Below are 22,756 nucleotides of genomic sequence, written 5' to 3' on the forward strand. Positions count from 1 at the left end.
GGCAGCCGGGAGGGTGTGTGCGTGTGTTGGCGTGTGCGTGTGTATGGGTGAGTGGCTGAGAGACAGGATGGAGGGGTGTGTGTTGGGGGGAGTCCCACAGAAATTCCCACGACTCTGTCAGACGTCTTTTTTTGTAACTCTAAAACAAACCTCCAAAGTTTTCAGCACCTCTCCTAGAAGAACAGCTCCTCCTCAGAGGGAATGAAGGTAAGAGTTTTCATCTTAGCTGCGACATTATGAGAAGTAGATTACTCTGAGTCTTTATTAGCTGTTAGACATTCTCTGCTTTCTCCTTTTTTAGTTTTTATTTGTTTGGTTTTTGCTTTGTTATTTTGGCATGAGAGGGAAAAAATCGCCCGTTTCTTACTGCAGCTTTTGTAAAAGTCTTGGCTGTTTTCAAATAAAACCAGTAACGCTTTCTGTTTAAAGGAGGCAAATTTTCTTAAAACGTTTCCAGCAACAGGACGTTTTCTGCACATCTGGTCGGTTCCAGCTGGTGGCCACATTTTTTTTCACCCCACAGACTGCAGCAGCATCTCTGCTGCATGGTGCCATGACCTCAGATTGGTCAGTCTGATGCATTCTTAGATAGATACAAGCAGCCTGTCCTAATCTTATAAAGCAAAGAAAGAATGGAAGAAAGAGGACAACATGCCAACGAGAAAGGAAAAAGACAGGGCTGAAAATTTAGAGAGAAAATGAAGAAAAAAATGCAGGATGAGGTTTTCTTCATAATAACACTGTATGCTGTTATTGTTTCAGACTTTTATTAAACTCGAATAAAGACGGTTAATAAATATCACACATAAGCTTGATATAAGATGAGCAAAAAATGGTGACGTTTATTCCCAAAGTAAAATGTAATTTGATATAAAGTGAAAAGAAAAAAAATGAAGCACTCAGCTGCTTTGATTTATCTCTATCCACAGCAGCACATATTGGTATTTATAACATAAGACACAGCAGCGCCCAGCGGATCAACGTTCACTTGCCGAAACAGCTGCTTACAAAGAATTCTCCTTCAGATTCTCCTTGGACAGACAGACAGACAGACAGACAGACAGACAGACAGACAGACAGACAGACAGACAGACAGACAGACAGACAGACAGACAGACAGACAGACAGACAGACAGACAGACAGACAGACAGACAGACAGACAGACAGACAGACAGACAGACAGACAGACTCATTCTTATGCAGATGTTATTGTCCCAAACATTTTCAGTAGTGAAGCTCTCTCCCTCCTTAACATGACTGAATTGGGATGCCCTGCATATCAGGGATCCAGTTGTCAGACGTCTGTCTAGGTTTTGAAGACACAAGTGTTGTTCCTGGACAGGGCCCCAGATTTGTGGTATGCGGTGGGGAGGGAGTAGGCCAACAGTTGTTGCATGTGGAGGGCACACCGACAGCAGTATCAAGGACAGAGGCCACCGGTATAAAGCTTCTGACACCCTCAAATCCCACATTTAGTCTCATTGTCGGTAACATGAAGAAGGTGTCATGGTGCAGCTATGGAGGCAGCAGTAGAAACCTTAAAAAGGAAGAACCCCCCAATGCTTTTGAGCAACGCCACAAGCACACTGTTTGAAGTTTGCAGAACTTAGCCCGAGTATTTCATTTACATGGCCGTTCGAGCCTCTGCAGCCTGACGTGTTATAAAATGCAACCCGTCACATTCACTCGACAGCTGTAGTTATTTACAGATTAATCTTTTACATAAAAGCAAATCTAAGACATCTGATCAGCTAATAAAACTGTCCTTAACCTTTTTAACATGTGACCGCTCATAAAATGCTGCTGTGTCAGGTTTAATATAAAAAGACTGTGGGAGTGTCTGTGACTTCTAATTATACAATTATTTTGTAATCTCTGAGTGCACGCTAAATTAACCCTTAGATGTTTTTTTATATCCTTATAGAAGCAGAATTACTGGGGGATTTGTGGTCTTAACTGTAATGTTTCCGTGAGGTTTTCCTTATGTTAGAGGCATCACAACATGTAAACAGGTTGAAGTGGCTTACACAAAGCTGACAAACTTAGGCTGCTATTTAAAATGGGGGCAAAGCTCACGCAAGCAAGTTGAGATCAGATTCTTACTGTGGCCACATTAAAACAGCAGGTGCTAAATCATGACTGCCATTAATCAAAATAAGGAACTGAGTGTATGAGGAGTGCCCTGCTCAGCCCTCAGCCCCCACTGGCGCTCACAAATCTTCATACAGAAGTAGGAACATCGACAGTCAGCCTATACGTTGCCCTGAAGGAGACAGTTTAACGAGCAAAAGCTGCAAAATTGGCAGTAGGAATCGGGAAGTGTTGCTCAGATGACATGTTTCCTTTGCAAAATAGCTGAAGCCCAGTCAGATTGGATGGATTCTTGTCTGTGAACAGAAATTTTGAAGTCGAAATTTTGAAGCCTCTATTTAACTCAGCACATCTCATCAGATGACGAGCTTCTCTGTCCCTGCTGAAAATAAGCAGTCCCTAGCATGATGCTGCCGATTCTTTTTTCTGGGCTTTTACCTTGTTCATGGTTTAGGACGGGGCGCTAAAGGTGCGCCCCGTCCTTTAGCGCCCCTTTAGCGCCCTTTAGGGCACTAAAGGGGCGCTAAAGGTACTTTGTTAGTTGTTGCTGGCTACATACAGATCACCTGCCTCTACATGCTTTCCACCAACATAAGTTAATTGCAAAAATGTAAACAGAATTTCCTTTCTTCTTGCCATTGTATCACACAAGCCAGATCAGTCCATGATTTGGAGTTGGTACCAAATCATGGACTGATCAGTGCTCTGTGAGAGGTTCAAAACTTTGGATATTGTTTTATAAGCTAACCCTGCTCTGCATGTCTTCACAACTTTCTCCCTAACCTGCATGGTGTGGTCCTTGGCCTTTATTAAGCTGTTTCTTCAGTAATGTTCACTGACTAACCTCCTACAAAAAACAATTGATTTATACTGATTTATACTGGTCTGGTTGCCCTGCGACAGACTGGCGACCTGTCCAGGGTGTACCCCGCCTCCCGCCCGGAACGTAGCTGGAGATAGGCACCAGCAACCCTCCCGACCCCATTAGGGACAAAGGGTGACCAGAAAATGGATGGATGGATGATTTATACTTTTACATTACAAACAAGCAGACTCCATTTATTAACTAGGTTTGTAGTAAAAATTATTGAATATTTAGTTAATACGTACGGAGCCCCCTAAGGGACATGGGGATTTGTTTTTCTTTTGCGAGGGAACGCAAAAGAAAAAAAATTCCCCATGTCCCCTAGGGGGCTCCGTAAAATTACTATTTTAAAGCTGAAGTAGCTTTAAAATAAAGAGTCTGTATTAGAAATACGTAATTAAAACACTTTCTTAAATCAGCAGGGTCCAAAGTCCCTGCTGATTAAGTCCAAAGAAGTGAAGTAAAAATTGGCAGAATATTTTTGTCTAAAAGATACTGAAGGAAAATCAGGAGACTGTCATTATGTTATGGTGTTAAGAAACTAACAGAAATGTGAGAGTTGTTCTTTTTATAAAATGATTCAATAGTTCTCAATACAAACTGTAGCATTGAATCCAGCATGCTAGCATGACATGTAAAAGTCTCCTGTAGCGCACATCAGCATCAGTGACTTTCTGGCCCTGGTCGCTGAGCTGTCTGTACCTCCTAATTGGGAAATAGAGAAACCAGAGTGTGCTAACACCTGCTGCAAAGTAGTCCAGGTTACGCACATGTACATAATCCTTCAAGGTTTTATAGAGCGAAGGGTGAAAGGCTAATTCTAGAACAAAAACAACTGTATGTGAGCAGATTTCCTAGATTGTCACCATCCAGTGATGAGAGTTTACTTATCGAAGGTGGTTGTGCAGCTCATCTAGTTCTAAGCTCTTTAGGAGACATCAGGTTCATCAGTATGGACATGGGCGGTTCTAGACAGGGGCAAACAGTGGGCCAGTCCCCCTGAAGAGCTGGTCATGGCCACCTTTGTAATGCCCTGTTCTTATTGATCGATTGACATTCACAGAAGGATGTTTGAACTCTGCTGGTAGATAAACCTCCACATGTATTGGGACTTATGGTAAAGATGAGGAAAAGGCAAGCATTTTTACACAGCAGTATAATCTCACTCTGCAAAATTTGCTGCAGTTTTATAACAGCATTGAGCATTATAGGATATGTTTCGTCCTTACTGTGCAGGGTGCCAAGATAAATTCTAGTCCTCCTCTACCCTCATTTAAGACAGCTCCAGTTATTTTAATCTTCTCCAGAATTTTTCTGACAATAGATATGAGGAGAGGAGCTTTTTTCCTTGATGCCATTTTCTCTCTTATGAAGATCTCGATGTGAATTCCTATGTATGTGGATGATACTGTAACATGTAATTAACATCTCCCATAAGATAACATCTGTTTCTTATGTTTTCTCCTTATATAGGAGAAAACATAAGATACAGAAACCCTTCAGCTGTGAGTTTGACAATGAGGAACAGCAAAATGGGAGATGCTAATTACATGGGAGATGTAATTAACATCTCCCATGTTGAAAAACATATTTAAGACTGTTTTTCAACAGTCTTAAATATAACATTTAAGACTGTTGAAAAACAAAACCTTTATCTATAAAGTGTAAATTATGAAAGACAAAACACTTCAACAATAATATGAACTACAGAGAGATCACAACGGACAAAATGCCACTGGAATTTTCCAAGAAGAAGAATTGATTGGCAGATTGGCAGATTCTTGCCATTTCATGAGAAATTCCCTAGAAAATAGACTTGCCTCAAACATACATATGATCATTGAAACACACCTTTACTGACAGTTCTTGAGAAACATGCAAGTGAAGCAGCTTTTGCTGAGCATCATCTGGTTTCAGCTCGCATGTTGCCTGTAAGTGTTTAGGGATCCTAAAACAGCAATGCAAGAGGCAGAGTTGTCATGAATCATGCCAGCCACTGCAGATATGTTTGGTTGCTCCCAGTTATTTGGTTTCACTCATATTCACAGGCTGATGGAGCTCCTGCAAAGGTTAGCACCTTGTTATGGCTTAATGGGACATTGGATATCTTTATTGTTCTGTGAATTATCCATTTTAAGAACAATGCACAGATGGTGAACATTTTGCAGAATTTTTTGGGTGCAATACACATCTGATATTTTGGATGCATTTTATGTATTCTTTACTTCATTTTGTGTGACAAGTCAGTAAAGCAGAAACAATAAGAAACAAAGACAGAAAGGTGTCGTTGTTTAAATTTTGCTTCTAACTTAAATGATTTTTGATAAAATATTATTGAATTGTATGCAGTGGTACTTAATGCTAAGTCATACGTTTTAACAATCCTGGTAAAAAAAACTCAAAATACTGAGTCATGGAGAATAGGTGACTTCAAGATGACACTCTTCCCTAACTTAACCTTCCCTAACCTAACTCCAGTAACTTCTCTAGCTTTGGAAATGTCTTTAACACCCTTACCATCTGCATTGTATGTGTGGTGAAAAATAAACTCATTCAAACTTGATTGTCTCTGTTCCAGTCGGTTTAAACATTCTCATGTTTGCTCTGGCCATATATACAGGTGTGTGTAGAGAAGCTACTTGTCATATGATGGCATAAAAATATCAGCGCACCTCGGCTTACTTGAATAGGAATAGGTTTTCTTATCTTTCCTATTTTGAAGAGTGTTTATGATAGATGACTACGTGTCATCTCATTCTCATAATCTAGGGAAAATTTCATTATGGATTACTAACTAAAATTAATAAAGTACAAAAATCACATGTCTGCATTTAACAAAAAAATTAAATATCTACAATACAATAAATACTATATTTGCAAAAGATAAAACCACAACGACAGAGATTGTTTTTTTTTTTTGTTGTATTTGTTTTTTCTAAGACAAGTTGCTTCTTCTCATTTCTCTATTAAAAGCTTCCCTCTAGTGGTGTGCTCATGTACCTGCACTCATAGCTCCACTGCAGCACTTGACTTTTTCTGTCTTTTGAAACAATGCAAGGACCAAAACTGACATAATTAAAAATAAAATTCCTTTTATTTGTACGGTATTGTTGTATAACATCATACGATGTTTCTCTACTTAAAATGGATAAGTATAGTTTTAGTTTCAGTTTTAATGATAAACTACATTCAGAATGGAGAGATTTTCATGATTTGATCTAAAACTCTATGGGTTCCTCTTTGCAGCTCACATTTACATGCAAGATGATTTTTAAAAATCATCTTTTCAAACTTTTCAAAATGACATGTCAAAAGTTTGTTTGGATTGAAATTTTATCTTCACTGCCAGCTAAGAAATTTGTGGAGTAAAAGTAAAATTCTAGAAACCAGAAAGAAAAGTTATAAACATGATACTACTGATGCATGGTTAAAATAAAATCTGACTCATAAATACTAAATAAGATACAGGTCTTAAATAAATACATGAATCAAATTAGGTTTAACTACTGGAATACTCAAATATATAATATATTATGAAACATGGTACTGAAACCCTACAAATTGTTGGGATCCGGAGCTGTTCATCCACCAGAGGGCGCTGGAGGCCTTGTTCCATCTGAGGGCGTCTCCTGAACCACGCACCTGAAACCATTCTGCCATCAGGAGCTGTATAACTGGAGGAGGCTGCTGACACTTCCCTGCCAGATTGTTAGCTAGTTATGGTACCGGCTCACTCCAGCTCTACTCTTCCTGTTTGCTTCCTGAATTCTGATCCATCTGTGTCTCTGACCTTTTTCAGCTGATTGACCTGAGACGTGCTGAAGATAGATCCAGCCCAGGACCCCTCCGAACCTACAGCTCGGCAGCCTGCTTCTGGCAGAACAGTTCAGACTTACCTGTCCGTCCTCCAACGCCGCCGCAGCCCGCAGCCCTCCGCGCCTCAAAACAGACTCCGGATTTCCCAGGTTTTTCCCCCCAGTCCTTTCTCCTCCCGATCGGAGGTAAGCTCCCAGTCAGCGCCATCTCCAAATTTCCTCGACCCCAAACTTACCGTCTGTTTCTTCCCTAGCTGACCTGAGATCCAGTCCCAAGCGCTCCCGGATTGTTTATCTGTTTTTTTTTCCCCCCTTCCCTTTGGTTGTAATAAATCTCTTTTATCAATCTCGGCTTCTGGTGTTGTTCTGCATGTGAGCTAAGAAGTTAGACCTCAGCATGACAGAACAATCTGGCCGGGAAGTGTCAGCAGCCTCCTCCAGTTATACAGCTCCTGATGGCAGAATGGTTTCAGGTGCGTGGTTCAGGAGACGCCCTCAGATGGAACAAGGCCTCCAGCGCCCTCTGGTGGATGAACAGCTCCGGATCCCAACACAAATATTCTTAACTTTTTTTTTTTTTTAGAAATACGCTCTTGCAGCTTAAATTATATATATATATGTATATATTTTAATAAATTATCTTATAAGCAGTTTCCCCTGAAACCAAATATAATTACTCATGCATTGATTGTTATTTTTTGCCAAAGCTCAGCAGCCTTCCTGTTCGCAGCTGCGGCCGTAACAGTCTGTGTCAGGGCTTTTCTCTGTGCTGCTGCTGCTGCATACTGATGTCGCGCATCAGCGGCTAAACCTGATCACCGTCTCTTCAGTCTTTTATTCCCAGCTTGAAGGAGCAAAATGGCACATGCTGCGCGTTGGTCAGCGGTTGTTTTTGTGTTGTTGTGTTTTTTAGGAGCAGCGGAATCCAGAAGGAACGTTAAATGTCCTTCAGGATGCACCTGCTCCAAGGAGACTCTCATTTGCGTCGGGGCTTCCCAGATCCCCCGGACCATCCCGACGGAGATCAACTCATTGTAAGTAAACAACCGGGGAAAATAGTTCCAGTCAAAACGAAATAGCCCGTGAAGGTAATAAGATAAATTGTGCTTAATGTGGGGAATAAATATGCCTTGGCTCTGGTTTAGTTTGTGTTTGGTGTTAAGATGTCCTCTCTGTGCTTCTTCATAGAAGCGTAGTTAATGGATCCGTTGCGGAAATCACAGAGGGGATGTTTGCTCTCATGCCTTCTCTTCAGTTGCTGTAAGTACCATGAAACGCAGAGGATTAGCGATTATGTTTAACTTAGTAGCTTTCCTGGGTTTAGTTGTCCTACTAATGACTGAGGTATGCACAAAGAATGTAAACTTTCAAAGACAAGAGGTTTCTGCTTTATTTGTGCATCTTTTGCAGGCTTCTCAACTCTAATTCTTTGACCGCAATCAAAGACGATGCCTTCTCTGGTCTGTCTCATCTAGAGTATTTGTGAGTATTTCAGACATTTATTTCACTGTATGTTTTCATAATTTTCCATCTTTCACTTAGTTTACATTGGAGTTCAATATTTTTCTAAATCTGATACTATAAAACACATGTCCATTTATTTTCTTAGCAGTTAACAAATTAGACTAAAGAAATTAGTTTAAAATGGCTAAAACAAATGGTATATGGTTTTTAACATAATATTGTGTGCATTACTAATCATTCCTGTTTACTCCCTTTCCCTATGAATAAAATCAAGTGCCTTTAAAAGTCACCTAAGTAATAAGCAGTCAAGCCATGTGTGGTAATCTCAGAATGAATATGGTTGTTTTCTTCAGCGATTTGCTAGAAAACATTAGCAAAGAAGAATAAGCGTTGGGTTACAAAACAATACCCCAAGCTTTAATTATGTCATTTGAAAATTGAAAGAGTATGTTTTGCTTTGTACAGAAAGTCTGGGCTCCCCACTGTTGAGAATACTTCCTGGAGGTGTGGACTCTGTTGAGGTTTTAAATGTTATCTGATTGCTAACGTTTGTCCGTGACATATAATGCGCCAGTTTGAGGCTATGAATCTTACCGGAAATTGCCGACTCTATATACAAACATCCTTTACTGCAAAGAGAGAAATGCCAATCCAAACAAATCGGCTGTTAATGTTAATTCACAAATCTTTAGAGATCGCCGAAATCTGTAGAAATATTCAAAAGCTATTTTTCAAACAAGCCTCATTTTATTTCTAGACAAGCAAAGGTGGTAGAGACATACCCCTAAAGACTCACACCTGTTGTTGCAGTGAAATTGTGTTATACCAAGTATTGATTTACAGGGGCTGAATAATAAGGAATGTCAGAATTTTAATAAAGTATTTGTATTTTTTTCACTTCTCAGCTGTGCACTATTTTGTGTTGGTTGAGCATAAAAATTCAAGTAAAATGCATAGAAGATTGTTGTATGACAAAAATAGCTAAAGAGGTATGCACTGTGTGCATTAATTATTAAATCATATCCCATGAATTACCATTTATGTCTCACCTGGTCTTTTGTGACTAAATCACAGATTCATTGAACGAAACAAGATCGACACAATCACCAAAAATGCCTTCAGAGGTCTGCGAACCCTCACCCATCTGTAAGTCCTACGCACCTGTCTCTGAAAATCACAGAAAATACTGAACAGGCACAAAAAGGCATTTATTGTCCATCTGTGTGTTTGGTGCAGCTCCCTGGCAAATAACAAGATACGGTTTCTGCCAAGAGATCTGTTCTTCGACTTGGATTCGTTGCTAGAGCTGTGAGTAAGCAGTTGTGGTATCAGCAGTGTGTGTTTATATACAGTAGGTGAGAGAGTCAGAGAGAGAGAAAGCAGTCATCTACTTTTTCCATAATGTGTTTCAAAGTGAAGCTGATCGTGCTGTTCTGCTCTAAGTCCCTCAAGACTGAAGTAGCACAAAGTCTTGAGTCATCCCTTATTTTTTAATATCCAAGAAGCACGATTTAATTTTTTTGCAAACTTTTGTAGTCGTGTTTTTTGGATGGGATTTCTGAGGATCTTTGAAAGTCTTTCCTTTCATTTATTTGAATTATTCTAAAATAGTGATTCCATAGAAACTGAATGATGAGTAATATATCTGTCAAGTCCACTGTTCAGTCATGGCTAATGTTTTTTTTTTCTGTCCTATGGCACAATAACATTGTGATACTAATTATCTGATGGTAATTTATTTTTTGTTGTTTTGCTATTGGACCTGTAATATTGCCAAAATGTCTGAGTCATTGCGGTGCAAAGATTGTAGAACACACATGTACACAACTATTACTCAAACATGTATTCTGTCTGTAAGGCTCTGAGCATTAGGGTCATATCTGGCATAAATCCTCACTGTTCCCTGTTTCCAACAGGGATCTGCGAGGCAACTCCTTCCAGTGCACTTGTGAGAACAAATGGCTGATGATGTGGCTGAAAAACACAAACGCCTCCGTATCAGATGTCTTTTGCGCAGGCCCCAGTGACATGAAGGGCAAGCGGCTCAATGACCTCCCTATTCCACCGGGCGAATGCATTTCTACAGGTAAAATAATGGCACTTTTCAGAGAAAGACAGCAGCAAAAGGGTAGCGGTCAGCAAAGAAATCAATAATAAAAAAAAAAAAAATCAATTAAGTAGTTTAATTATTCAACAGGACATGACAGGATATGGATGAACACATAAAAGCAGGAAACTCAAGGTCAGCGCACATTTCCTTCAAACAGCCTCTGACAAAATAAGATTTAAGGTGGATACCATGATGTTGAGCTGCCCAGTGTGTGCCACAGCAAAACATTTCCGAATCCTGACACTTTCACCTTCATGCTTCAAAGATAATACATGAGTCTTTTCCCTGGAATGTTTTTGTTTTATGCTCCCAGCTATGGCGTTCAAATGATTCACTGATATGTCCTTAAAACATTATTTTCCGGAAGCCAGACTCGTACTAGCATTTTGTATTTAACATTTTACAGAAAATTCTTCTGTTTATGCTGTTCAGTTTGTTTGCTTGAAATTTTATTAGTCTTAAAAATCCAAAAGCGCATATGTTTAGAGTTACACTCAAACATACACACAGCTTGTGGGTGACTTTTTTTTTTCAAGACTGTAAATCATAAGGAATTTCGAATATTTATGGCACATTTTGAAAACTCATATTTCTTTTCTGTACACCTTATGGGGGAAGTACATTTAGTTTTTGTCATTTTAAACATACTGTTTTACTTTGCAATGACCAAGCAACATTTTTATAGACAGTTTTAAGGCAAAGTTATTAAACAATATATGTCTTGAGGTACGATAACCAAAGATGGTGGCGCTATGAACTATTACCAGTTATTTTAAACATAGTACTTTGCCATATTGTTACAGTTATGTGTAGTTGTAGTGTTAATCCAAAAAGAGAATTTTTTAATTACAGAAGGTATACACTGAACATGGTATGCAGCCACAAAAACACAACTGATCCAGATAATTGCTAAAAGAGTTTTTATAAATAATGAATGATGCACTTTATTGTACCCCTCCCATAAAGTATGTGCGGGAAATTCTTTGCTAGAGAATATCCTGAAATAACTTATACTATGTATAGGATTAAATCTAAAGCCATAAGAACAATTAAAAGCAGGTTTCTGTCTTTTTACTATACTATTGTAAGCATTTATACTATCAGTGTGTCAGAAGTACATCTATGGCTGTTATTGCTGAATTTGATAACTGTAGTCCTCCAAAGATGCAGATTGCCACTACTTGAATTGCTGTTTAAACAGTTCTTTGATTCAGAAACTCTTGTTTTTGTCTCTGTTTTTTTTTTTTTTGCCAGATTTTGTGCGTCATCAGTCTATTCCTATTCAGTCCATGTCGGCAGACATTTTTTCATTTAAAGAGGACATCTTTGTGGCCTTGGCTGTCCCTAACTCCAACAGCTGTGTGATCATGGAGTGGGATCATATCGAAATGAATTTCAGAAAATTTGACAACATTACAGGTATGCTATGGGCTATGGCACCAGAAAACTACAGTGGTTTGATGCCATTTTGTACGCGAATATTACCATTGTCCTGTGTAATCAAAAGCTTGACCCTTTGAGTTAAATGAGATCTCCGGGTCAGTTTCATCAAGGCTGCTCAATGCAGTTCTAAAAAGTTTGTCCACACCAAATGACAAGCGTTCCCAACAACAGAGGACCGTTCTAAAGAATGCACCATGAAGGTCATTGAGAGCTTTGGGTTTTTTTTACTATGTCACACTATATAATTGTTCATTTGCTGAAATGATGTCTGGGAGTTTGCACAAACTTACATTTGCCGTAAGCTTGTGCATGGCTAAACAACATGTTACACTTGGAGTGGTATTTAAAACTGACAACCTTTTTTCTCTTTACAGGTAAATCTGTTGTTGGATGTAAGTCCTTTCTGATCGAAAACCACGTCCTGATTATAATCACTCAGCTCTTTGGAGGCTCCCACATTTACAAGTTTGATGAGCAGCAAAACAAGTTTACCAAGTTCCAAACCATTGAGGTCTTCAACATCTCAAAGCCGAATGACATGGAGATCTTTCAGATGGATGGGAACTGGTATTTTCTGATTGTGGACAGTTCCAAGGCTGGCATGTCTACACTCTACAAGTGGACTGACCTACCAGACCGCAACGAGACCGGTTTCTATTCCTACCAGTTCCTTCATGAATGGTTTCGTGATACAGACGCTGAGATTGTTGAGGTGGATGGGAAGTTCTATCTAGTTTTGGCAAGCCGCTCCCAGTCACCTGTCATCTACCTGTGGAACAAAAGCACCCTTAAGTTCATCCTTCACAGTGACATCCCAAATGTTGACGATGTAGTGGCAGTCAAAGCATTTCGTGTGGAGGGGGAACTGTACTTGGCCCTGGCTTGCTACATCGGTGACTCCAAAGTCATTAAGTGGGTCAATAAGCAGTTTACTGAGGTGCAGGCACTTCCCTCTAGAGGAGCAATGATCCTCCAACCTTTTACCTTTGCAGACAGACATTATTTAGCTCTCGGCAGTGATTACTCTTTCACGCAGATACACCTGTGGGACACTGAGACAAAAACATTTCATAAGTTTAAGGATATTTACGTGCAGTCACCCCGTTCGTTCACTGTTGTGACCACTGATCGCAGGAGTTTCATCTTCTCCTCCAGCCTAAAGGGAAAATCCATGGTGTTTGAACATGTGTTTGTAGACCTGAGTTTGTAAAAGACCAAGGAAGAGCCTCTTAAACTGAAATGGTGTGAACACTTACAAAAGAGTTTTACATGCTGTATAACCTTACTTATGCAATCAGATTTATGGGTTTGTTCACCATGAAAACTGTCAGGATGGTTCTGCAAATCAGACAAAACTCAAGAAATTTTGGCATAATGAACTACTAAAACTTAAAAGCAACAGCAATCTTGGAAATTTAGTTGCATGAAGATAATGTTATGGCAAAGCAGATTCTTATTCTGTGTCGGCTTTTATAATAATCCTAGCAAACAAAATAGAGCTGAGCCAGAGAGTGTCAGTTCTGGCAAATAGCCTTTTGAAACAATGACTTGGCCAATCCATTCAGGATTATGTAGACAACATATTATTTGTGTAGCCCATGATTCGTTATGGGATCAAAATTCAGCAAATCCATCAGTCAAAATACACAAATAACAAGACATTCGAGCTGATTATAGTCCATTACTCATCAGGAAAGAGAGTTCAGATACTGTTTATGTTCAGGTAACTTCAGATTTTCCTCTAACTCCACTGATATGGCAGAACGTGAGGATTTTTTTCTTGATCAATAATAAACTGAATGCAGTAGATAACTCGCACGAGCTTAAGTTTATAATCATAACAAGCTTTTGCAACCCAGTGCCTGACTGACAGCAAGAAATATATATGTCTTGTTGTTATCTATGCAAAGAATATACATAAAAATTAAACGTTGAGGGCTGCTGTAACTTCAGAAATTGTGAAGAGGAAATTTTCATTATTCCACTAATGTGTGACCAATTTCTTTGCTGAATGGAGAATTATTTCTATAATTTTCACCTGCTGCACAGATCTGACCACACAAATCATGCTATGGTGTAGGACTGACTGACAGGTGAAAGCTATATAATGTTAACCCCTATAAGCAATATGTTTTTATATTATTGTCCAGATCTTTGTCTAGGTAACAAAAAAATCAATATTTTCCTTCCCACAGCAACTTTATCTGAATCTGTGGTTATGTTTATATGTTTTCCTTTGTACTAACCCTAAAGCAGTCAATAGAAACTTTAACATACCTACAACTAGGTTAGTGTAAAAACGATTGATAAACTGCATTAAAGATTGTTTGACCAAACTAGATGGAATAAAATGTGTTTTATTGTGTCTTCTATTTATATCCACAAATGTACTAAGTACTCAGGACAGAGAGACGGTGTATTTACAAGCCAGTTTAACTCTATCACAGTTTTAGAATAATTTAGAGAAACATTGAAAATTTACACAAATATATAAAACTACATCCCTCATATAGTTTTTATCTTTAAAACAATATTAGAGATGAACTGGCTTGTAAGAAAAAAGAAAAAATTTCATTTTGTTGCTAAATTGTTGCTTCGAAGTAATTATTTAATTGTGTCATCAATTTATTGAAACAATTCACTCTCCATAAATTCTGGATCTTTTGATCAAACTTTAAATAATATACGTTTATTCATAAATTGTTTATTAAAAATCTACAATAAAGCTTTTTGAAATACAATTTTCTTTATTTTGTCAACAAAAGAAAAAAAATTATATGGCTAGAACTTTTTAAGTATTTGGCATGTATTAAAAGTCATTTTGTAATCTAGAAGATGAAAATTACTTTATACTTTTTGTGCTTAAGTAAATTTCAAAAATTTTACATTTTTACTTTTACTTTAGTAAAACAGTTTAACCTACGGAAGCCCATTTCCGCAACTCTGTAAAAAAAAAAATCACATTATAATGAGATTATTATTATTATTTTTTTTTTTACCAGAGTGGCAGAAACTGGCTTCCATATTAGCCTGTAACTTTGCTTTCAGTAGAATATTTTTTTCATACTTGAGTAGAGAATTTGAGTACGTTTGACATCTCTGTTAATGTTTTACGCCCCATTGTCAAAACATTATGCCTAAATATTATTTGAAAAGTAACGCAACAGTTTTGACTCAGCCAGAGTCAGCTATAATGGCGCAGCTTAATTTAACAGCGCTCGTGAATGCACCATGACGCAAAAGTGACGTTGAGGTCTTAGCGGAAGTGATGCAGTTCACGTCCTCCATCAGCTAATCCAATTTGATAAAGCGAGATGTCTGAACTGTGCCGAACTGACGCAGTGATGCGAAGCTGAAACGCAGGCGGATTTTTGGTCAACTGCATCGAAAGGTGAGATGGATCCGTCCAGGAGGAGTGAAAGCGACTGGCAGGGGCTGCTTAATGAGGTGAGGCTGAGGAGAGAGCATGGAAATGTCCACTAATGCATCCCACTAGGATGGAATAAATGTCCAGCAACACACAGTAAGGTCACGTTATTTAAACTAAAACTAACAGCATTCATGTCACGGGCAGCTATAAAGTCTAATTCAGTTTAACATGATGTGTAAAAATCTCTGTCGCTGCAGTCTCTGCAAAGCTATTTTAGTTTGAGGAAATGCATGTTTATTTCTTTGTGGCTTCATTGACGAGTACAGTGGCAGCACGCGAGTACGAGTATTTCCAGCTTGACTTTTCAATATTTTGTCACGTTACAAACTTATTGGGAAACATAAACACTATTTGTTTAGTGGAAGAGGAATGATTCATTGTGTTCATTTTTTTTTGAAGAAGTAGTGCTGAAGTGTATTCAGCGCCTTTGAGTCAATGTTTTGCAGAACCACTTTGTGCTGCAATTTACAGCTGTAAATCTTTGAAGGTATGTCTTTACCAGCTAGAAAATTACATTGTTCTCTATCATTCTTTTTAGTCAGATAAGTAATTTCAAATTACTCCACACACAGTGCAATGGATTTGTTACAGCTCCTTCAATCTCACCATCATCTTTGAACAGTTTTGCTGTCTGTGCTTAATAAAAGCAACCCCACAGTCTGATGCTGCCACTAACATGTTTCACTGGAGATGGTGTGTTCAGGGGGATTTGCAGTGTTAGCTTTCTTGATGTTTAATGCATCAAGGTCATGACTTGGTAGGTTTGGAGTTGTGCTATATTCTTTCCATTTTTTCATTATTGAACAGTGCACTGCAAGATTTATTTTTTGATTGCGATGTTGTTTTATAACCTAACTTCTCTAAAACTTTCTCTTTGATCTGCCCGTGTTCTTTAGGGTCTAATAAATGTTTACTTCATGGATTCAGAGATTGTAACTTTCAGGATGCTTAGTTACTGAAAACTAATGTCACGCTGCGTCTTCTTTCTGTGCAGTTCCTGGTTTGTAAGCGTAAGCTGGACAGTAAAAAGGAAGCTCTTCTGATACTGTCTAAGGAGTTGGATACCTGTCAGCAGGAGAGGGATCAGTACAAACTGATGGCCAACCAGCTCCGGGAGCGACACCAAGGGCTCAAAAAGCAGTACAGAGAACTCATTGTAAGCTGAAGTTTAAAAGATTTATTATATGAGAGGACGACAGAGGATAGAATCAGTGTTTACATTCTATTCTTTACTTTTACAACTAACAGGATGGGGATCTCTCTCTGCCACCTGACAAAAGGAACCAAGTGAGTAATTTCATGCTGATTATATTGTTTGCACGGTGCTCAAACCTTGCTTTAAGTTTCCGGTGACACCGCAGACATTCAGCAGAATAATCTGCACACGCAGCATGTGTCTTCACTGACATAGTGGCTGTTTAAGGACCAGATGAGACAGTTTTGATGACAGAGTAGACGCTGACTCAGGCCCTCTCTGAGGGAGCAGCTGTGTTTTCTTATATATAATAATAATAATACAGAAATCCCAGCTCTTGTTTACATGTTATCATTTGTGCTTTTCGTCACTCAGGTGAATTTAGCTCAGCTGCTGAGGGACTCCAGAGAACGAAGCAGTCAGCTTTCTGAGGAGATTAAAGAGCTCAAACAGCGACTGCTGGAAGCTCAGGGTGACAACAAGGTACGACTTTCATCGCATCAATATGCAGCTGTTACCAAAATGTGAGGGATTAACTGAGAGTTGATTGGAGAAAAACAATGACTCTAACCACAACATAAAATCTTTAGAGCTCTTTTGCTGTGTTCCTGCAGCTTCTGCGGATGACCATCACCAAGCAGAGGCTGGGGGATGAGGAGGTCGGAGCTCGACATTTTCCAGCACACGAGAGAGAAGATCTTGTGAAACAGCTGGAGCAAGCGAGGGAACAGGTGCCTGCTTGGTTTAGACTCCTAGCAGGACATTCTCCAACAGCTTTGCCATAATTTAATCAGCCCGCACCTTTTTATAGTTTGTGCTGTTTTAGCAAATTTAAAGGCAGCAAGGCTGTACCATTTTAATGACTGAATGTTGGCAGTGTCCTTACCACGACAGAATTGAATGTATGTTTTCTGCTTCGCTTGTAAGCGAAAGTAGAACATTCTGTCTAGTTTTAGGAAACTGTTCTGCTATAATCTGTTTTTGAGCTCCCACAAACTGTATCTGCTTAAAATTAAAGTCAGGTGATTCTACTTTATTTATGGTTGTACTTTTACTTTTTATTTTATTAACTAAATATTTATTCAGTCTTTTTTTTTTTTTTTTTTACGCTATTGTTTATTATTACAGCATATTTTATCATTGAATCTTATTCATGCAGAACGAGGTGCTGGTGCACAGCGTAAAGTCGCTGACGGACGAGCTCCAGGATGTGCGAGCCGAGCGGGACGTGTTCCAGCAGAAAGCTCACCGGCTCAACGTTGAAATGAACCACATCATGGGGAACGATGAGAGCCGATTCCTGGATATAGACGCCCTGTGCATGGAGAACAGGTGGGGCGATTTTTAAAAACCATTTTAATGGACTTCATGCATAACTCCTTATTATCAGTACTTTATTGGTTCTGTTAGAAATATGCTCTCTTTTTTTTTCTTGGCTAACTCAATATTACTGAGGCTTTCCTTATGGAAGATTTTTACATTTTTACAGGTACTTGCATGAGCGACTCAGTCAACTTCAAGAAGAGGTAAACCTGCTTAAAGGAAACTTGGCGAAATACAAGGTAGCTACAATTACTTTATTTTTTCTTTTCTATTATTGCTCTTCTTTTACATTCTGTTAAAACACAACTTTTTTTACATTTAATTTATTCAGTCCAAACTTTATTCTTGATGATGAATTTCAGAGTGCTCTGGAGAGCAGGAAGAACTCTAAAATGAGCGGCAAACCCAGCAGCAGCGCTCTGACTGGCGTTCTTTCTGCTAAACAAGGTCAGAAATCCCACATAAACAGATTTGTTTCTAAATCTTGATTAGCCTTGTCTCATGATGAATGGCCTTCGCTGTGAACTGTAATTGGTGGGGTGGGGATTGCAGTGAAGGAGCTCTTGCTATCTGAGGAAAACGGCTGCAGTTTGCCAGTGACTCCTCAGTCTATCTCAGACCTCAAGTCTCTGGCAACGGCTCTGCTGGAAACCATCCACGAGAAGAACATGGTCATCCAGCACCAACGCCAAATCAACAAGTACTGAAATCGTTGCTCTTTTTCACGTCCCATTGTTTATTCTTTAAATTTGTGGATCTGACATTAGCACAAATGTTTTTTGGGTTTTTTTGTCTATGAACTTGATGATTGTGTTTTGTTTTTTTTACATCCGTTGTGATTAGGATTCTTGGAAACCGAGTGGCAGAGCTGGAGAAAAAACTCAAAACTCTTGAGATTTCTGGATTGTGGAGTCTTCCAGGTGGATACACAAATCTTGGTTTAGATTACTCAGACATTTATGTCACTAACCAGTAAAGTGAACAATAATTTCCTCTCCTCGTGCTCTTTTTCTCTTTGCTGCCTGGAGGCCTGACTTATAATGTATCTCTTGGAGTATTTGGAAGTATGCTCTTCTAATAGCAACACATTTTATTTCACCCAAGTTTAAATTGAATGTTGCTTGCATTACTTCTTATGTCTGCAAGCATTTACTCAGGGTGTAGCAGTACATGTGTATTTGTAAAACAGCAGTGGTACAAATTTCGTTTTGTGCATTAAATCAAATTAAGAATTGTAAACAAGCTCGTTCCAAGCAGGAATATGTTTTCATTTATTCATGTTTAGTACAACAACAGGAAATAGTTAATGAATCTTCTTTCCAGGACTATGAACATGAAGACAACAATAACAAAACGTAATCTTACCTTGTTGACTTTAAGCTTTAACTCAGTGTGATAGGCTAAACGAAGAGTCGATTTACATATTTCTGTCCCACTTAATTGACTGCGATTTGCACATTTTTTTTAACTTGTGTTGAATCTACTTGACTGTTGTTGTTGTGTTCTATTTCAGCTTATTATTACATTTCTTTCTTTCTTGTTTCTCCAGAACTTTTGTTCAAGTGAGGTTGTTTTATGGGCTCCAAAGATACACTAAACATATTTACATGAAAATTTGCTGAGAAATTTAAAGATGCAACCCTAAATGGCCTATTTACACAGTTGATCAACAACAGCAAAAAAAAAAAACAACAAACAGTTGATATGGGGGTTAGTTACCAGATCAACTTTAAACTTTCTAAAGTTCTGTGCTTTCCGCACCAAAGCATAGTAAACATAGCTGTTGATGTTGGCAGGAGCATAAAGACTTTTAAATTATCAGCATTTTGTGTTTCTGGTGATGTACAGCAGAAAATGAGCAGTGGACGTATGGAAAGCCAGAAGGGTCACAACCTTTGTTTTTTAAGACCTGGAGCAAATATAATAAATGCCGTTAAATGCACTAAAAGTCGAGGTTTTTCCCTTGGTGATTAAATATTTCTAAGCCATTTTTTATGCATTTATTTTTATTTGGCAAAAGAAATAAGTCATCTTACTTGAAGTAACACTTATTATATAGTTATAGGTCTTAATCCAACTTTTTAGCAAAGTCGGTTACCTTTTAGTCTGCTCTCATAATAAGTGGATTAAATCAAATGTTCAACATTATTGTTTTTGCTGTTGAATCAAACCTACATTGAACTGTGATTTACAACCAAGTTACTTGATACATGTACTGTTACAGCCCTATTATTGACTCTTGCTTCTCTAATTTAACATGTTTTAATTTGTTTGCTAGTAGGGGAGCACCGAATTATCAACCACCCAATTTATTGGTGCCAATTTCCTTAATTTTGGGAGATCGGTGATCGGACGATTTTTACACGTGAAGCCGATCTTATCCACCGACGCTATCAACCTCCGCAAAGGTCTAAAAATCAACCACTGTGCTTTTCTTTTCTCCCATGAGAGAGGTTTGACTGACAAACCGGCCGACCAGGTCATGTTTGCAAGTTTACAGTTAACAATAGTCACCCCATTATTGCCAATTCAGCAACTTTCTTGATATATTGAGCAACATTTCCTACAAAAATATGGTATCAGCCAAAATCGGAATCGGTAAGTTAGGCTTTTTAAAAGATCGGTAATTGGCGATCGGCCAGAAAACTGCATTCGGTGCACCCCTATTTGCTAGACATTGTTTTCATGATACAGCCTTTGCAGCTATTTTGGAATTACACCAAAACTGCAGCTACTAATATAGACTTACGAATAATGCTACGTAAACTCAAATATTATAAAAAACTAACGTTACATAATATTTTGTGGTAATAGGAGGAAAAGATGCCATCATCTTGAACACACATTTATCTGAACAAGTCGAATCACTTGATCCTCCCCAACAGGAAGGTAAATATTTAGTTGATGCACTTATCAGCTTTAATTGCCTGTAATGAAACTGTACCACAGAAATATTACCATTTTTTTGTTTGTTTGGTTGTTTCTGAAGGTGTCAGTATTTCTGCAAGCGTCCCAAACCAAATCTGTGCAACTCCAGCTGGGTCAGATTCCCAAGAAGTTGCACAAACATCTACCAGCCTGGAAACATCTCATCTCAACCTTTCAGAGCAGCTGCCAGAGGAAGAACCAGCAAGCCCTGAAGCAGAAGCAGCAAACAACGAAGACTGTCGTAAACACGACAGATCACAGACGACAACTTGCACTGCTCCATTATTGAGTGACTGTGGTCCTGAAGCGGCCTGTCTGTGTGAACCCCACCCACCATCGAGTCTCAGTCAAGGGTCAGAGAGATCTGAACCAATCACAGGAGGAGACGATGAGTCAGAAGAATGCAACAGGGGGGTTGAAATGGTCCAAATAGAGTCTGACGTGAACAATGAAATCAATAACATTGATAGGCAGCAGAGGGACATCCAGTCAGATCAGGAGGCACATGTGTGTGACAGTGATGATGCACACAGTCTTCCGGGAGATGCTCTCTCGTCTCGTAGCATTTAGGAAAAGATCCTGTGGATCAAAATCAGGTTTCTTAACTTGGTCAGCTGTTCTTACTTTGGTGAGATCTCTGGTGTGTCACTTATCCCCACCTTTTGCACATCCTAATCGCAGGACTGCCGTGCCATACATCTGTGTGTGATTACTGAGCATCCTGTTTTAAACTGCTGCTATAACAGCGCCTATTGCTGGCTGTAGGGATTTTATTCCCATCTATGAAAAAAACATTACATAAACATGGAAAAACTATTTATAGTAAGACAAAGCACAGAGTGGATTGTGCTCAAAGTTTTAAGCTACAAAACAGTTGCTCTGAAACTAGTTCACAGTGAAGGAAAGTGCATGTGGTAATATAAAACCCACTGTTTTTAATCATGTAGATAATTTTGTTAGGAGCACATATCCTATAGATGCTGTTGTCTCTGAAACTATTGAAATAGAGACAGTGCTGACCAACTTTGTTAGCACCCTTTTTAAATTCACCTTTTATTGCTGTAATATGATCTCTAAAATACATTTATTGTGTAGGAAAATTAAAGCAATTTTAAGATTTTTTTAAACTGAATCACTGGTAGCCTAATGTTAGCATTCATGTTGTCAATACATTGCACAACTGCCTTTTTCTAAAATGGCACACAGTCTTATACATCTTTTAGCAAGGTTGGAGTACAGTGAGATGGTTGTTTGACAATTTGTCTTTGCACAATTTTTTCAGATCTTCCACCCCTTATTTAGCTCACCCTGCTGGTTTTCGATATGTTTGTGGACTGCCATGTCCATAGCAGAAGACAGATTTTGTCTGGCTTTGCAGTTCTGTGTTGATTTGAGCATGCTTCAGATCATATTTCTAGCAGTTTTCTAGCAAAGAATTGTGTTGAATGTTATTCCAATGGGTTCTTATTGTTATGTACTCGTAGCAAAGTTTCCACGGCTTTAAAAAAAGAACCAGGTCTACAGCATCACAGATCCATCATTGTGTGAGGTGAGTTTCCACCTCTTCATTCTTTCAAACTAAACCCACCTGGATTGTTTTCTACCTAAAAGCTCAAGCTTATTCTCAAGCTCTTGCATGTAATTGTAATGGAGACTTGGTAACACTCAAATGCCATTTTCTTTTTTTTCTCCCCACCATTGACTTGTTAAATACAGGTATGTTAATTAGTGAATTAATGCACTTTTTAATTTACACTTATCAGTGTGGCTTTTTAATTCATTACCATGGGTCCCAATAAATTTACATCTTAATGTAAGCATTACTTGACCATGTGCTGTTACATAATTTTGCTCATTTTACAGAAGCACCTTATTGCACAATAAAAACATCATAACTAATGCCTTCCATCATAATTTATCATAAAGAAAAGATTTGATTTATTCGTTAATTTGTGAGAATGGCATTTAACATGAAAAGCACAATGTGCATACATATGTGATAAGCTGCCGTGGAGGACAGACTAAATACTGTTTAATGAATCTTTGGATTGTTTTCTTAAACATCTGATAAATGTCTGTAAATCTGTTTAA

The 22,756-nt window shown here is 38.5% G+C and overlaps 2 protein-coding genes across 5 annotated transcripts; both read left to right on the forward strand.

The window, feature by feature from the left end:
* Positions 1-159: 159 nt before the first annotated feature.
* Positions 160-14,125, forward strand: LOC102218299 (leucine-rich repeat LGI family member 2). 3 transcript variants are annotated; one of them, XM_023333740.1, is made up of 11 exons: positions 160-207; positions 6,535-6,679; positions 6,757-6,958; positions 7,686-7,806; positions 7,961-8,032; positions 8,183-8,254; positions 9,311-9,382; positions 9,473-9,544; positions 10,153-10,322; positions 11,601-11,765; positions 12,164-14,125. In XM_023333740.1, the coding sequence occupies exons 2-11, from the start codon at positions 6,677-6,679 to the stop codon at positions 12,997-12,999; spliced, it is 1,785 nt and encodes a 594-aa protein (XP_023189508.1). In that variant the 5' UTR covers positions 160-207; positions 6,535-6,676; the 3' UTR covers positions 13,000-14,125. The 3 variants fall into 3 exon arrangements, with proteins under 3 accessions (XP_023189508.1, XP_023189509.1, XP_023189507.1); XM_023333741.1 differs by lacking the exon at positions 160-207 and adding an exon at positions 7,027-7,245 and having other exon boundaries at positions 4,536-6,958; XM_023333739.1 differs by lacking the exon at positions 160-207 and having other exon boundaries at positions 4,543-6,679.
* Positions 14,126-15,050: 925 nt separating this feature from the next.
* Positions 15,051-22,493, forward strand: LOC102218036 (coiled-coil domain-containing protein 149-like). 2 transcript variants are annotated; one of them, XM_005807181.2, is made up of 13 exons: positions 15,051-15,236; positions 16,214-16,375; positions 16,468-16,506; positions 16,790-16,897; positions 17,029-17,145; positions 17,574-17,746; positions 17,904-17,976; positions 18,100-18,184; positions 18,290-18,437; positions 18,581-18,657; positions 18,766-18,801; positions 20,552-20,626; positions 20,727-22,493. In XM_005807181.2, the coding sequence occupies exons 1-13, from the start codon at positions 15,186-15,188 to the stop codon at positions 21,233-21,235; spliced, it is 1,653 nt and encodes a 550-aa protein (XP_005807238.1). In that variant the 5' UTR covers positions 15,051-15,185; the 3' UTR covers positions 21,236-22,493. The 2 variants fall into 2 exon arrangements, with proteins under 2 accessions (XP_005807238.1, XP_023190189.1); XM_023334421.1 differs by lacking the exon at positions 18,766-18,801.
* The last annotated feature ends 263 nt before the right edge of the window (positions 22,494-22,756 follow it).

The sequence above is a fragment of the Xiphophorus maculatus genome, chromosome 5 (genome assembly GCF_002775205.1).
Source record: "Xiphophorus maculatus strain JP 163 A chromosome 5, X_maculatus-5.0-male, whole genome shotgun sequence".
In the NCBI taxonomy this organism is placed as follows: domain Eukaryota; kingdom Metazoa; phylum Chordata; class Actinopteri; order Cyprinodontiformes; family Poeciliidae; genus Xiphophorus; species Xiphophorus maculatus.

Coding starts and splice junctions, on each gene's coding strand:
- LOC102218299 (XM_023333740.1), top strand. Junction 8,255..9,310: donor CTGTCTCATCTAGAGTATTT/GTGAGTATTTCA, acceptor ACTAAATCACAG/ATTCATTGAACGAAACAAGA. Junction 9,545..10,152: donor TTGGATTCGTTGCTAGAGCT/GTGAGTAAGCAG, acceptor TGTTTCCAACAG/GGATCTGCGAGGCAACTCCT.
- LOC102218036 (XM_005807181.2), top strand. CDS start 15,186: ATGGATCCGTCCAGGAGGAGTGAAAGCGACTGGCAGGGGCTGCTTAAT. Junction 17,146..17,573: donor TGGAGCAAGCGAGGGAACAG/GTGCCTGCTTGG, acceptor TTATTCATGCAG/AACGAGGTGCTGGTGCACAG. Junction 18,438..18,580: donor CACCAACGCCAAATCAACAA/GTACTGAAATCG, acceptor CGTTGTGATTAG/GATTCTTGGAAACCGAGTGG.